Source organism: Bombina bombina, chromosome 2 (genome assembly GCF_027579735.1).
Source record: "Bombina bombina isolate aBomBom1 chromosome 2, aBomBom1.pri, whole genome shotgun sequence".
NCBI lineage: Eukaryota > Metazoa > Chordata > Amphibia > Anura > Bombinatoridae > Bombina > Bombina bombina.
In genome coordinates this window covers 373,535,625-373,548,432 of record NC_069500.1, presented here as the reverse complement: position 1 = coordinate 373,548,432, position 12,808 = coordinate 373,535,625, and the positions used below count along the sequence as shown (strand labels likewise).

Here is a 12,808-nt window from a genome sequence, read left to right as displayed (position 1 = left end):
GCATAAAGAGGATGATGTGGTCAAAATACTAATTTGCCTAATAATTCTGCACTCCCTGTATAATAGACCCATGTAAGCGAATGACGGAAATTTGAAGTACGTGACATGCTGACAGTCAGTATTTTCAGGAGAAATTTGCATACTGCAGGAATGAAATATATAGAATATGGTCACGCTCTTTATGATTCGCAGCATGACACTTTTAAGAATAAGCTGCCATTGTGTTAGCTATACAGAGCGACGTTAACATTCTATCACATAGATAGATTGGATCATAACACTGCAGGGACCGTTACCCAAACAATGAGCAGGTCACTTTTAGTCACTTCCTAGCAATCCAATCAAAGCCACAGACAATAAGAATAATAATCCACAACCTCCTATTGGCTTAGGAGGAGGTGTGGTGCTCATACGCACATGTGATTGGTTTTCTGAAATGGGGAGTGAGTTTAAAAGACCGCGCACCGCTTCGCCTCGGCTTATTCAATTTCAGACTGACCGTTTAATATTGAGAAAGGCTAGTTATTAGCCGAAACGCGTTTGTTTTAAATTTAGAACCGTACAGTCACTCCAGACACCTGATGCCGATGTTTCCTGTTATCGGCCAGGAAACAGAAGAGTGACTTACGATACTCTTAGTTGCACAGTTTGTTTGTGGGTATTTTGAGACATATATAGGGATGTTTATCCAATTTTAATAGTATACATTAAAATATTATATTTTAATCTTTTGTTCCACCTATTATCAAGTATGAGTGCTATCTTAACCCCTATCTTTCTCTTCTCCTCAGTCCTAAATTGATATTTTAAGGGGTAGCACCGGAACCCATGTATGTGGGCTCTTTTTCTTACTCATATTACTACGTAGTGCCAGTTTTATATTTTCTTTTCCTTTAAGAAACCATCTAATACAATTAAATCATAGATATAATTCCTCTGTGCTGGAACGTGGCTAATTTAATATACTAGTCCTAAAGCCCGTGTACACAGGCCATTTTTTTTCAGTACAGCGGTCCCACCCCTTGCTCTCTCTCTATCCCCCCTCTCGTTTGCTCTCTCTCTCCCCCTCTCTTTTGCTCTCTCTCCCCTTCTTTTGCTCTCTATCTCTCCCCCCTCTCTTTTGCTCTCGCTCTCTCCCCCCTCTCTTATGCTCTCGCTCTCTCCCCCCTCTCTTTTGCTCTCGCTCTCTCCCCCCTCTCTTTTGCTCTCTCTCCCTCCCCCCCTCTCTTTTGCGCTCTCTCCCCCCTCTCTTTTGCGCTCTCTCCCCCCTCTCTTTTGCGCTCTCTCCCCCCCTCTCTTTTGCGCTCTCTCCCCCCTCTCTTTTGCGCTCTCTCCCCCTCTCTTTTGCGCTCTCTCCCCCCTCTCTTTTGCGCTCTCTCCCCCCTCTCTTTTGCGCTCTCTCCCCCCTTTCTTTTGCGCTCTCTCTCCCCCCTCTCTTTTGCGCTCTCTCCCCCCTCTCTTTTGCGCTCTCCCCCCCCTCTCTTTTGCGCTCCCCCCCCCTCTCTTTTGCGCTCCCCCCCCCCTCTCTTTTGCGCTCCCCCCCTCTCTTTTGCGCTCTCTCCCCCTCTCTTTTGCGCTCCCTCCCTCTCTTTTGCGCTCTCTCCCCCCTCTCTTTTGCGCTCTCTCCCCCCTCATAAAGCATTTTTCACAATTTTTTTTTTTGGAGGATTAAGATACATTATAGCCTTACTACGCGGCCCTAGTGGGCATTTCCCTTGATAAGAGAATTTAACAGATTAAAATTTAAAGAAGCATGCATATTAATCAGGTTATCAATGCTCATTTAAAGTGTTCAAAGCTAAATAAAAAGGTCACGGTGATGAGGCAGAAGGGTACCATTAACAAGTTCATTGGGAGCTAGATTACAAGTGGAGCGCAAACGTTTGTGCCCGAGCAATTCGGTTTACTTTCAACTCATAATACGGGCGCAACAAGTTTACTTCTAGTGCAATTAACGCTCAAGCGGAATCGTTAATTTGCGCTCCACACGTAATCTGGCCCTAAACGTGCTTTTATTACTGTGAACAACAAATGGCAGGACTCTGACCTACACATTCAAAAATTGATTTTATTTTTAAATATCTATATGTACGCATGCAGTATACATAGGATCTTATGTTTGCATATGAGTTATCTATTTTAAATGACTATGTATATATTGCTGTGCAATGTATTAATATTACTGTTTAAGTAGTTTTTACAGGCCTTCAATTTTTCAGTTGTAAAATGTAAAAAAAAAAAAATTTTTACATAAGTTTTACAAGGTTGTCAGATGTTTCATTTTTATATAAAAAGTATCTAAATATCTTGCAATACAACCCTTTTATCATAGCAAAAAACAACAAAACTCACGTGCAGCATAGATAGCAATTTTGTCATTCTCTTTGTGTTTAAGGAGGTTCTCTGCATAGTTCAGACGACTTCCTTTAAACCATTCTGGAACATCAGAGATCCCTTTGGATTTGTCAATTACCTGCAGGATAAATTATAAACAATACACCAATTACTTCTTCATGCAACCAGCAGAATGCATTTAACCTAATATTACATTTTATATACGCTAATGATCTAATTATTACTTTAGTTTACGGATAAACCATAAATGCCAAAAACTTAAATTTGCCAAAAAATTGCCTGAGTAAAATCACCTGTATTTATTGTAAAACATAGATCCTCAACACACACTATGGAAGCCAGTGACAAGCTCACTATAGGTCTCTAGGATAAAGGCCCCAGTTTAGGGCTGAAACACGTTAATTACTTAATTATCGAGTTTCCAGGATACATTTGAATTCGGCAAGCCTCATTTATTAGTGGGTTTACAAGGTTATTTGCAATATTGTACTATGTTATTTTATTTTTAAAGGTTTATATATAACTATTTAAAATTACGGCATTGGAGCTTGTTTTAGATTCACTATTTTTCTTTTACGATATTCATTTTTGGGAATATTTTCTCATTGAACATCGTTACACACTAATTATGCATTTCATACGTCAAGGATGGACACACTTTAAGAAGACTTTTTCTTATTCATTATTTTGAACTGGATATTTAATCCTAGGATTAACAAATTGGACATATCTATTTTTTCATTAGGGTACCCTACTGTCATTGGTCAATAAATTGTTGTGTTTTTAACAAAAAAATTATGTTTTATGATTTATAATGTTTTTGTATCACTTTAGCCTTTTGGCTCTCCCTATTAATGTAATAACTATAGGTCTCAGTAAACACTGGTGCCAACACTAAAACATTCTTATTTCTGGGCTGAATTGTAGGTCTCATTTCCCATTACACTGAAACTCCCTGGCTTTATAGAAAACTTCCTATACACAATCAACCACCACCTAAATGGCCTGCATGTTGCAGAATTGTCACAGTTTAGTTCAGCCCTTCTGTTTCTCCCACTGCTCCCCTTTATAAATGGACAGTGAATATCTTGAGATGTGTATATAAAATGCTTATTTATGCATAATGAATACTAAAATATATTTTCATTATTTAATTTGTACCCCTTACATGTAAATACTCAGAACGTGAAAGCTTACCAGATAATTTCCTTTCCTTCTGCACAGGGAGAGTCCACAGCTGCATTCATTACTTGTGGGAAATACTGAACCTGGCCACCAGGAGGAGGCAAAGACACCCCAACCAAAGGCTTAAAGTGAAAGTAAATCCTAGCGTTTTACAAACGCTAGGATTTACTATTGAAACAAATAAAGGGCACTTTCATTCATGAGGTATAAGATACTTCATGTAGAAAGCTCCTTTATTTGATTCAATCGATCGCCGCTCTTAGCTCCTACGGCAGTGCCAATAATAGTGCGGTAAATCCGGCTACCATGGGCGCCAAGCTGGATTTACCGCACGGCTATTAGCTAAGAGGTGAAAATATCACCTCTTAGGCAAAAACAATTTTAGCTGTGGGCTGCTGTAGCAGCTAAAAACGGAGATCAATTGAATAAAATAAAGGCACTTTCTGCATGAAGTCTCTTATACGTCATGAATGAAAGTGCCCTTTGTTTCAATAGTAAATCCTCGCGTTTGTAAAACGCTAGGATTTACTTTCACTTTAAAAACCTCCCCCACTTCCCTCATCCCCCAGTCATTCTGCAGAGGGAACAAGGAACAGTAGGAGAAAATATCAGGGTGAAAAAGGTGCCAGAAGAACAAGTTACAATTTAGGGCCGCCCATTGGAGAACACGGGCAGGAGCTTTCCCTGTACAGAAGGAAAGGAAATTATCTGGTATGCATAAATTTAAGTTTTCCTTCTTAATACAGGGAGAGTCCAGAGCTGCATTCATTACTTGTGGGAAATTATACCCAAGCTACAGAGGAGACTGAATGCTAACAGAAGGGCAAAAAGAAGGGGCGGACCCAACCTGAAGGCACCACAGCCTGAAAAACCCTATCTCCCGAAGGCTGCTTCAATAGAAGAAAAAGTAAAAACTCAAATAAAATTTTGGAAACAAGAAGTAAGAAGGACCAAGTAGAGGCCTCATTTTAAAGGCCCAAAAGGACGTCACTGCTTGAAAAACTAAAGCTGAAAACCTTTGAGGAAGCTTGCGTCCCGCCGACTTATATCCCAAGTGGACGATACTCCTCACTATAAAAAACAAGGAAGGCGAAGATGCCTTCTGACCCTTACGTTTTCCAGACATAAATAAAACAGAAGAACCGTCTATTCCTATATAGGCTGAATATAGAACTGAAAGGCACGGTTCTATTATAGGAATGAAAAAGAAAAAAATCTTCCTTCGAGAAGAAGGAATAGGATATAAAAAATAGACTACAAATTCTCCACTAAAAAGTGTGATTACCACCACCTGGAAGAAATCCTTACTAGTCTCGTAGGACAGCCTTACTATCATGCAACACCCGATAAGGAGCGTTGCATCGTAGGACCGTAAACTTAGAGACTTCTGCAGAAGTAATATTGAAATTTAAGGACATCTAAAAGAACAACTTAAAGACAACCTCATGCATAGGAACAAAGGTATTCCAATGCCAAGACCAGAAAGGCATGATCCAAAAACCCCTGGAAAGAGCATCAGAACTATACAGTCAGAGCCATAACAAAAACTGTACATCCAGAAGCTCAACGAGCCTCTGGTGCCAAAAAAAAAAAAAAAAAGGGACAGACAGGGCCAAAACTAATCTAACAGGGAATCAGCTAAGAGGCTCTTCTCCAGAACATCCTAGAGGAAGGAAGGAACCCTGGTAGACTGAATAGTGTGCCAGGACGGACCCTGCTCCATCACAGTAGAGGGGTCCTCCACACCTACCATAGATGAAAAGGGACCAGTATACGTGCCCTAAAGAGCAGACCATAACCACTCAGAAAATATTGTTTCTGCGGCTAAGAACTAATAGACCTCTCGCAGTCCGTCCCAGCGAAAAGGATTTGAGGAAGCAAAGATACCCTGTTTCAGCAGATCCCTGCCAAAATTAACCTTCCTTGAGGAGAAACCCTAGATCGGGAACCACAATCCAAGCGGCCCCACGACCCATAAAGAATAAACTAGAATAGAGACGAAATGTCTAGAGATTCTCATTCGGCGTCCCCCAACAGATATAATTCAGATAAACCGATAACTTCCGACCCGGATGATAACCCCTGAAGAGAGGGTCGCTGACATCGAACAGCAGAGGGCCTCTTCCCATAATCCAACCGAGAGATACTACCCTGAGAGAGTTAGGGAGACACACACTCAGGAGGAAATTCAAGTCAGCAAAAAATAAGATCGGCTAGAATTCTTACACTGGGACAAACCCAGTCGTTAAACCGTCAGAGCAGAAAGACTGCCTGAAGATCCAAAGGAAAAGAAGAATGGGATGGAAAGACCTCCTGATCTTCCAAGCTCACCTTAGATACGCCCTGCCCAGCCTGACGAACATGTGAGCGAAGTCAAAACCGCCCCAGGTGAAAAAAGGAAGGTGTCCCACAGAAAACAGGGAGATCCTGACAAGTACGCTGAAGAGCTATTGACTCCACCCGTAGTCCAGGTAAATATGCTAAGACATATTTAAACAGTGCCACTCCACTGCCTCCACCTGCATCTGTCCATCTGGATCCCATGACAATGATCACCCTTCAACACAGAGCTATTGAGGGCCCGAAGGAGGGCTGGAGGGCACGATCTGATGAAGCTAATCTCATAACTTCACAAAAAACCCAAGAAAGGTCTACCTGTCTAGGAAGACTAATTTAGCATCCAGACATCTACCCTGGTGCCTACACCAGAAACTCGGGTGTAGATCCATCTCCGAGGATCGAGGAAGACAGATGAAAACCCCACGATACCTTGATCAGACGAGAAAATGGTAATTAAACCAGAATCGCCAAGACAAGGGGAGCTACTTGTGTTCTGGGCACTGCCAAAAGAAAACCCCAGAACCTAACAAATTTTAGAATCAGTAGCGAGATTGAACAAACCAAAGTACTGAAAGGACCGGTTCAGAGGAACCGGAACCCAAGGAGGAATGAAAGGGCATGATATCCATCCTCGACAGTGATCTACACTGTTCCTCCCGTACCAAAAGGTAGCGAGTACTCTATAGTCTCCCACTGGAACAAGGAGACAAAGAGCAGACTATAAGAACCAAAGGTCCCAAATAAGACGGGGTGTCCCTCCCTCTATGGGGCCACAAAAACCAACAGCAGTTTGAAAAACATCCCAAACTTCCCACTGCGATAGGTACTCTCCCTGTCAGAAAGACAGGATCAAGAGCAGGAAAATTGGCCTGGATGGAAGCCTCTAGGACCCATGGATCCTATATGATCCTGAATCAAACGCCTGAAAAAGCGATAAGCAGTCCCCAATGCGATCTAAGATAGGACCTGAAATAGGACCCTCCATCTAGGTCAGGAAAGCCCATACAGTTTGGACATATGTCCGAACTGAGTCGGCTCCAAAAACCATCTGAATAACTCAGGCTCAGTGGAAATCCTGACGCTGGGTCAAGACCGCACTAAAGGAACAAGAGAAAAAGGTGTTCTCTCAGATTCGCTCTCCTCTCAAGTAGAGAGAAAGAATAGCACATAGAAGTCATATCTTATAGAGTGATAAACAGCTTGTTAGTACACAGACAAGGTGCAAAAATAGCAGCAGTTGGTTTCAAACTGCAAACCTTCCACATACTAGGTAGTTACCACGGCCAGCTGTGGACTCAAGGTTTAGAAGTTTGCAAAAAATCCAATCTAAGGAAATATAAGCTCCAATGGCTTAAATTGTTCTCGGGAATATCGAGTGAACCTTCAACCGGAAGCCTCCGTAAAAAACCTAAGTCGTCCGTACATAAAAATCCCTTATGACCAAAATATCTTCCTAAAAAGAGTTTCCTCAACAAAACTAAACTATTCTTAAACGGGCAAGAGCACAAAAAGTGATAGCCAAGTTGGAATGTTTAACAACACAACCCCCTGTAGAGCCCGGAATTGGGATATATATATATCCCTATTCCGGGCTCTACAGGGGGTTGTGTTGTTAAATATATATATATATATATATATATATATATATATATATATATATATATATATATATATATATAGCCAGGAAGGTGTATGCACTCTCACCATCACACATCAGCTGCCAGGGTGCTATAGAAAATGTGAATAGAAGTCCTGAAAATAAGCACTCACTGGTCTTTGGACATCTTCTGAAACAAAAATCATGGCCATACGGAACTGCGCAGTAACGACTGGAGGAAAAAAGCCCCCTCCAGGTGGAGGATTAGAGGTGTAAGGGGAAGCTGCATGTGTAGGATCAGATGATTGTAGGGGACACGCCTCATGGGACGGAGATTCCTCAGAGGCGGACGGCTCAGTGGTATCTAACATCTCAACATTGTTTGATGAAAACACCCTAATGCGGCATATGGAACATAATTGAGAGGGCTGGACTACCCAGCCCTCCTTGCAATCTACACAGGTATCAAATTCTGTCGTAGAGGGATCACCCTTGAAAATATCAGAATCCTCCATGGACTAGGGTAACCCTATTCAAATCAGAGACAAACTGGCACCTTAAACCCACAATGGCTGGGGCACTCACCACCTCCTATGATCCAGACAGAATAGAGAAAGCTCTCTCCTCGCCGTAGTCACTTGGTCAGGAATAGGAAATGGAAAACGTGACCACACCCAGTCACACTGTGCGCCATGCAAGACCGCCCCTGCTAAAGGAAAAGCGCGCCAAGCTAAATAAAACTGCGCAGCTCTCAAGTAAATAACCTGTATGTTCCGTATAACCCTATGAGCCCAAAAAACATCCTGCACACAGAAAGCAGCAAAAATCACATAAACCAATATGATTAAACCCCACTGTTCAACAATCCCCTTCAGGAGATATTAACCCTTGATTCCATAAAGATAAAAGGAGTCCCACTGAGACCCTGTCTTCTTGCGCTAACGTGTGTTAAAAAAAAATTAAACGATTTTACTGGAATCTATGCCGTGGAACAGAAACACAGTCCTTCAAGTGTGACAGATTGTAGCATCGCTTCTGACATGGACTTGAGTGATGAAAAAGCAGGCAGCGAAACTCGTCAACGCTGATTGCTTAGGAGCTGTTAACAGGAGTCTGAATGGGTTCGCAGAAAAAGACTCTCCCTGCATCTCCAGACTCTAACTTTCGTCAATGCTCTAACTGAGAGGCTGACAAGACTACTTAAAACTCCAGTCCCGTATCAAAGGGTAGATACCCTTCCTCAGGAACTACTCCAAAATCTTTTGACACTTCTCTGCCAACCTCCTGTGACGAAAGACAAAGAATTACTGGGGGACGAGGGAAGTGGGGGAGGCATTTAAGCCTTTGGCTGGGGTGTCTTTGCCTCCTCCTGGTGGCCAGGTTCAGTATTTCCCACAAGTAATGAATGCAGCCATGGACTCTCCCTGTATTAAGAAGGAAATGCACCCTTTTCAAGACATTGGGGCCTATTTATTAATGTGCGAGCGGACATGATACTATGTAGCGTATCATGTCCGCTACACATCGATACATGCCGACAGCATATGCTGTCGGCATTTATCATTGCACCAGCAGTTCTTGTGAACTGCTGGTGCAATGTCGCCCCCTGCAAATTTGCAGCAGGGTCAGGTTGATTTATGGCCGCAGCCTCAGAGCAGGCAGACAAGTTATGGAGCAGTGGTCTGAATGGAGCTTAATGCTCCTGTTTCCGCATGAGCCTTTGGGCTCGCCGGAAACCGCAGTAATGAAGCAGCACTCCATAACTGGTCCACTGCCTCTGAGGCTGCGGTCTGCAATCCGCCCGATCCTATACGATCGGGCTGATTGACACCTCCTGCTAGCAAATCTGCAGGGGGCGGCATTGCACAAGCAGTTCTGGTGAACTGCTTGGGCAATGTAAAATGCCAACAGCGTATGCTGTCGGCATTCAGCGATGTCTGTCGGACATGATACGCTACATCGTATCATGTCGGACAGACATTGATAAATCGGCCCCTAACTCTGCTAGATAACTGTCCCTAACTGTCTTACGCCTAGATTTAGAGTTCTGCGTTAGCCGTCCAAACCAGCGTTAGGGGGTCCTAACGCTGGTTTTTACCGCCCGCTGGTATTTAGAGTCAGTCAGGAAAGGGTCTAACGCTCACTTTCCAGCCGCGACTTTTCCATACCGCAGATTCCCCCTACGCCAATTGCGTAGCCTATCTTTTCAATGGGATCTTTCTAATGCTGGTATTTAGAGTCTTGGCTGAAGTGAGCGTTAGAAATCTAACGACAAGACTCCAGCCGCAGAGAAAAGCCAGAAGTTAAGAGCTTTCTGGGCTAACACAGGTTCATAAAGCTCTTAACTACTGTGCTCTGAAGTACACTAACACCCATAAACTACCTATGCACCCCTAAACCGAGGTCGCCCCACATCGCCGCCACTCTATTAAAATTTTTTAACCCCTAATCTTCCGACCGCACACCGCCGCAACCTACATTATCCCTATGTACCCCTAATCTGCTGCCCCTAACATCGCCGACCCCTACATAATATTTATTAACCCCTAATCTGCCGCAACCTAACTTCAAGTATTAACCCCTAATCTGCCGACCGGACCTCGCCGCTACGCTAATAAATGTATTAACCCCTAAAGCTAAGTCTAACCCTAACACTAACACCCCCCTAAGTTAAATATAATTTAATTCTAACGAAATAAAATAATTCTTATTAAATAAATTATTTCTATGTAAAGCTAAATACTTACCTGTAAAATAAACCCTAATATAGCTACAATATAAAAAATAATTATATTGTAGCTATTTTAGGATTTATATTTATTTTACAGGCAACTTTGTATTTATTTTAACCAGGTACAATAGCTATTAAATAGTTAACTATTTAATAGTTACCTAGTTAAAATAATTACAAAATTACCTGTAAAATAAATCCTAACCTAAGTTACAATTAAACCTAACACTACACTATCAATAAATTAATTAAATAAACTATCTACAATTAATTCAACTAAACTAAATTACAAAAAAACAAAAAACACTAAATTACAAAAAAACCCCACTAAATTACAAAAAATAAAGAGATTACAAGAATTTTAAACTAATTACACCTACTCTAAGCCCCCTAAAAAAATAACAAAGCCCCCCAAAATAAAAAAATGCCCTACCCTATTCTAAAATAAAAAGAAAACAGCTCTTTTGCCTTACCAGCCCTTAAAAGTGCCTTTTGCGGGGCATGCCACAAAGTAAACAGCTCTTTTGCCTGTAAAAAAAAACATACAATACCCCCCCCAACATTGCAACCCACCACCCACATACCCCTAATCTAACCCAAACCCCCCTTAAATAAACCTAACACTAAGCCCCTGAAGATCTCCCTACCTTGTCTTCACCACACCGGGTATCACCAATCCGTCCAGAAGAGGGTCCGAAGTCTTCCTCCTATCCGGCAATAAGAGCTCCTCCAGAGGGTCCAAAGTCTTCTTCCTATCCGGCAAGAAGAGGACATCCGAACCGGCAAACATCTTCATCCAAGCGACATCTTTTATCTTCTTCCATCCGGCGCGGAGCGGGACCATCTTCAAGCAGCCGACGCGGAGCCATCCTTCTTCACCGACGGACAATAGAATGCGAGCTCAATCTGATTGGCTGATTGGATCAGCCAATCGGATTGAACTTGAATCTGATTGGCTGATTCAATCAGATTTTTCCTACCTTAATTCCGACTGGCTGATAGAATCCTATCAGCCAATCGGAATTCGAGGGACGCCATCTTGGATGACGTCCCTTAAAGGAACCTTCATTCGTCGTTAGTCCGTCGGTGAAGAAGGATGGCTCCGCGTCGGCTGCTTGAAGATGGTCCCGCTCCGCGCCGGATGGAAGAAGATAGAAGATGCCGCTTGGATGAAGATATTTGCCGGTCCGGATGTCCTCTTCTTGCCGGATTCCAACAGCAGGTTACTGTTCAGCACTCTGTTTTTGAGGTTATTTATCCGTGCAAGCTGCAAGGGTCCATACCAAAAAAAACAAAAATAAGTAGAAAGTTCAAGCTGCAGCAGCACTGAATAAAAAGATTTTTATTTTTATTTTTGCCAAAAAGTTAATACAACGTTTCGGACCAACTGTCCTTAATCATGTATAAAATCACACTGACACATACAGGCTTAAAATACCCTTAACCCCTCCCATTCAATTATAATACACACCTGTGATAATCTATCTACATCAGTTAACTCCACCTAGTGTTCACACACCTCTTTTCTTAGAGGTTCTCATATGACTTCACAGTTGATTTATCATTATGTGTACACAACATAGACATTCTAAATCAAAGATACCTATACTTTTTGTTAGCTCTAAGAACTTTTTAGACTTTTTTTAAGCCTTTACCTCTTATATTAAAGGGACAGTAATCAGAAAATACTCCAATCCATTTCTCTATTCATACCTCCTGGCCACATAGTACCTAATGTATAGATCCAAAACAATTCTTTTTGCTGAAGTTTTTTCTCTCTGTTACCCCCCCTCCTGGGTCTCTCTACATGATCTATAATCTGAAATCTAATTTGACTCAGACTATGCCCAGCTGTCAAAAAATGGTGAGCCACAGGTGCATCTACATCTCCTGTTCTTATGCTACTCTTGTGTTGGTTCAACCTCTCACGCACCTTACGGGTGGTCTCTCCTACATAGCCCCACCCACATGGGCATTTGATTAGATACACAGCATATTCTGTGTTACAGGTGAAATACCCTCTAATCAAAAATTTCTTGCCTGTGCGTGGGTGGCAAAATGTAGAGCCCCGCACCATATTGTTACAGTTAGTACAATTTAGGCAGGGAAAGCAACCATTGTTTTTTTTGTCAATATACCTTTGCACTTTCATTTTACCAGGTCCTATATCTGCCCTAACAAGGGTATCCTTAAGATTTTTACCCCTCCTGTATGCAGGCATTGGCGGTACTTGAAATTCCTTCACTTTAGGGTTACATTCACTTAGTACACTCCAGTGTTTTCTTATAATACCTTGTATTTTATCACTAAGGGGAGAAAAATTACTCACAAATACCATTCTATCTGTTTGGTCCTTTTCTTTATTATTTTGTTGTTCTAACAACTTAGCCCTCGAAATGTCTAGAGCGCTATTTATGCCCTCCTGTATCATTTTAGATGGATAGCCTCTCTTTGTGAATGCATTCCCTATCTCACTAAGTCTCTCCAGTGCCAGACTCTCGTCTGATACTATGCGTCTTACACGCAGAAACTGGCTCTTTGGTAGAGATTTAGTGAGAGTGGGAGGATGTGCACTACTGTAGTGTAATAGATTGTTACAA

The 12,808-nt window shown here is 42.1% G+C and overlaps 1 protein-coding gene across 1 annotated transcript in view; it reads right to left on the bottom strand.

The window, feature by feature from the left end:
- Positions 1 to 12,808, bottom strand: part of AACS (acetoacetyl-CoA synthetase) — a 350,996-nt gene that overhangs the window by 273,930 nt on the left and 64,258 nt on the right. The window contains exon 3 of the mRNA XM_053701850.1: positions 2,353 to 2,473. Coding sequence (XP_053557825.1) covers positions 2,353 to 2,473 — 121 coding nt within the window. The remainder of the gene's footprint in view (positions 1 to 2,352; positions 2,474 to 12,808) is intronic.